At 36.2% G+C, this 3591-nt stretch overlaps 1 protein-coding gene across 1 annotated transcript in view; it reads left to right on the top strand.

Moving 5' to 3' along the window:
- The first annotated feature begins 246 nt into the window (after positions 1 to 246).
- The window catches only part of LOC107297175 (atypical kinase COQ8A, mitochondrial), an 11671-nt gene continuing 8326 nt past the window's right edge, over positions 247 to 3591 (top strand). Inside the window, exon 1 of the mRNA XM_015826537.1 lies at positions 247 to 392. Coding sequence (XP_015682023.1) covers positions 247 to 392 — 146 coding nt within the window. The remainder of the gene's footprint in view (positions 393 to 3591) is intronic.

The following is a 3591-nucleotide window of genomic DNA, read 5'->3' as shown; positions in this document are numbered from 1 at the left end:
TAATGGATAAAATTGTTCAGATTCACTGAGGTGATAAGAATCTGTGGATGTGACCAAGGCATGGATTTGTTTGGTTATGTGGGAAATGCTTGGCTCTGTGACTCTTGAGGAAGTAGACAAGACATGCTATCCAGTCACTTGCTTATTTAGTGCCTTTCCCTCCTGGTCTCCTGAGAGGTGACATTTGGTTAAATAAATAAATTTATCCTTGAGAAGAGGATGGTTTCACTTGGCTTGAAGGAGGCAATGGTGTGCCTACTTGCCCTCAAGAAACGATCATTGGATTTAATGGTTCTGGACAATTTTCATCCAGAAAATGTGAAGAATGTGGGTCCAGAGGACCTGGAAGAGATTAATTACCTGCATTCAATTGAATTTCAAATCAAGGCATAGTATGGAATTAGCATTGATCACACTTGTTTGTGACCTCTGCTGGAGCTGGGCCAAGAGTGGTGAACTCTCCTGTTTTTTCTTAATATCTCAGCAGTTTCAATATACCAGTCATGGTATTCTTCTAGACCATCTATAAAGTTTGGGAGTAGGAATGCTGGTGCTAGGATAGCTTTTCTTCCTCTATGGTCAGTTCCAAGTGGTGTTGATGGGTGTCAAGAAGTCTAGCTTGAAGCCACTGAGTAGTGAGATACTTCAGGGCTCAATGCTCTCAATTCTTCTCCTTAAATTCTAAATGAAATCCTTGGGCAAAGTCATATGTTGATATGAATCAGGTACCATCAGGATGTTAATGGTTCTCAACTAAACATCATAACCCCTGGTAAACCAAATAAGGCTACTGAAATTATATCCCAATCCTGGAAGATGTTCAGGCCTGGGAAGACTGAATTAAATTCACTATGACAAGTCTGGGATTACTTAATTCTTCTGATGTCAGTGAATTTTCAGCTTTGCTTCTAAATGGGGTGGCATGTCTCCATTCAGAATCATTATGTTATTTGAGTGTATTCTTGGACTTGTTCAGTGGACAGTGGCAACTTGGCCCCAGATTGTTGGGGGCAATAGGCTGACTCTGTAAACCATTTAGAGAGGGCTGTAAGCACTGTGAAGCAGTATATAAGTCTAAGTGCTATTGCTATTATCAGTGTAATAGTCATGGTCTGGAGATTCAGAGCCTAAAGCATTGCTGTTGGATGGGGTGGGCATTTATTATTGTCATTCCTATATTTATGTTCTTTTCATCCTCAATCTAGTCATTTGGGAGTTTGTGTTTGTATTTTATTGGGTTGTTTTAATGTTTGTATTTATTACTTTAAATGGCCAGAATTCCTTACTGATTTGACAGTATGGAAGTATGCCCACTAACCCAAAAATCTTGTGCAGAGTTTTTTTTTTCTTGATAAATTACACTGAACTAAATTTTTCACAAACATAAAAATATGACTCTTCAGGGATTAGGTCTCCAGATAGGTAAGCAAGAAATATACGAATTATACCCATGACACACACAAAAAGGCCTGGACCGTGTTATAAGTGCTGTTAGAATTGAGAAGTGGGACAAGGGAAACCAGAAATAAAAGAGACAAGAAAGGACAAAATGACTGTACAAAAATCTAGGAAGAGAATAGGAGGTCATCTTTAACAACATGTGCAAAAGAGAAATTCTGCTGAAATATGGAGTAGGAAAGTCCACTTTAAGGGCTGAGGTAATCTCCAGTTGCTTTAAAAGCAGTATTTAGATAATTTATACTACTAAATATTGCTATACTTTGCTAGCTAGGAAAAATAAAGTCTAGTGGTGATGATGATGATGATAGAAAGAGAGAGAGAATAAAATTATCCTGCTTTCTTTTAATTTAAATCCCTTTTGTTGTAAATCTATTTATTTACTTATTTATTATTATATTTGTTTATTAGATTAAAAATCCATTTACCCAGAAAGGTTGTTTGATCATGTCTATTGCTATACTGAATCGCTTTGCTCCAAAATAAAAGGAGAAAGATTCTAAAACTAATAATCCAAAAGAAATCAACCAAAGTATTTATTAAACTTACAGTATATTCCACCCATATCTCCAAAGGTGACTGTAAGCGGCTTACAGACATTCAATTAAAATGCACTATAGAACATTAAAACAATGTAGTATTTGCATTATGCTCTTCTCTGTTTCTGAACTGATGTCTTTTAGTGGGTACATGTGTGCTTGTTCCCATCATTGATTAAAAGGATGCTTAAAAGCTCCTGTGACTGAGAGAGTTTGTATCTACTAGTTATGACTGAACAAAACGCAGAAACATGATTGATTAATTCTCTATAAATCAAGCATGGTCCAAATGACAATGGCTGCACAAAAATGTATCAAAATGGCAGACACTATTTTAGGCAGGTTCCCAAAAATTGCAAAAGAGTTTCCAAATATAAAAAAAATCTTTATTGGAGAATGTGAGAAGTTTTACTCGGAGAAGAAACATTTGGAGCAACAACGTGACAGGAAAAGTGATAATAGATTCCAACTGTTAACTGGTGGAAACTGCTGGAACATTTTCTATGAGAAAAGCCAATTAAAAAGCTGATGAAGACCAAATTGAGATGCTTCTCCTGTCTGGACATGCAGGTGCCATAGAGTGCACAATTATTTCCTGTCAAAGTTCTGCATAAAGCAGAAGCATTGAATGTAAGGATTGGAGATCTTCTGCTCCAACCCCCTGCCAATGCCAGTATCCATTACTGCAAATGGATACTAGAAAATAAATGTGCAGACACAGCTAACTTCAAATGTCCACAAAGAATACTGAAGAGCATAGTAAAAAGTTACTGAGGTAGCCATGCCAAGAAATCAGCTAGCACTATCCCTGGTGTGTAATGGTATTATACATCAAACGCAAATGGACAAACCTGATGTACTGGTAAAAGTCATAACAAAATCTACTAACGAAGAGCTGAATTCTCTAGAAACATGCTGCCTGCCTAATGGACTATGCATTAACACAGGAGGAAAATGGATGGATTTCTCTCCCTTTTTTCCCTAGTCAAAATTTCACAATGACACCACATCACCAATATTCTATCTTTCTGCAGAACATCTACAGTAGTGGCCAAAATTGTGGAAACCTTTTGGGAAAATTGTATTTTTGAGGTTTGATGGCTAATAACACCACTTTTTTTTTGAGTAGTACCATAAAATTGTATATCAATGGAAAGATAATTTAATCAAGAATGTAATGCAACAAAGTTTGTTCAATTATATGTACTGTATTCTATGAAAAGTTATAGCCAAATAACCAGAAAAAGGAAGCACAACTTGCTTAGGTTGATATCAGGTAGCTTTCCTTCATCTGATTGTAGCCAATGAGCATGAATGTTTAGAGAGCCAATCAGGTGTCATCTTGTTTTGGCAATGAGCCAATCAGATCCGAATAGGATTCAGTTATTTTTTTTTTTTCCAATATAAAGTTTTTATTATTTTTCATCATAAAAAAAAACATCACAAATGTTACACAATGCTATATGAGAAACCCCCCACCCCCCACCCCCCCGGACTTCCCAAACCTAATCCCAGGATAATATTCAGATATAAGTAAACAAATATTAGTATCTCTAACTCCACAAAGTATATTATTCTACATGAGTAGGTAAAA

The sequence above is a fragment of the Protobothrops mucrosquamatus genome, unplaced genomic scaffold (assembly GCF_001527695.2).
Source record: "Protobothrops mucrosquamatus isolate PMUCROS unplaced genomic scaffold, P.Mucros_1.0 scaffold_210, whole genome shotgun sequence".
Lineage (NCBI taxonomy): Eukaryota > Metazoa > Chordata > Lepidosauria > Squamata > Viperidae > Protobothrops > Protobothrops mucrosquamatus.
This window is presented reverse-complemented; position numbering and strand designations above follow the sequence as displayed.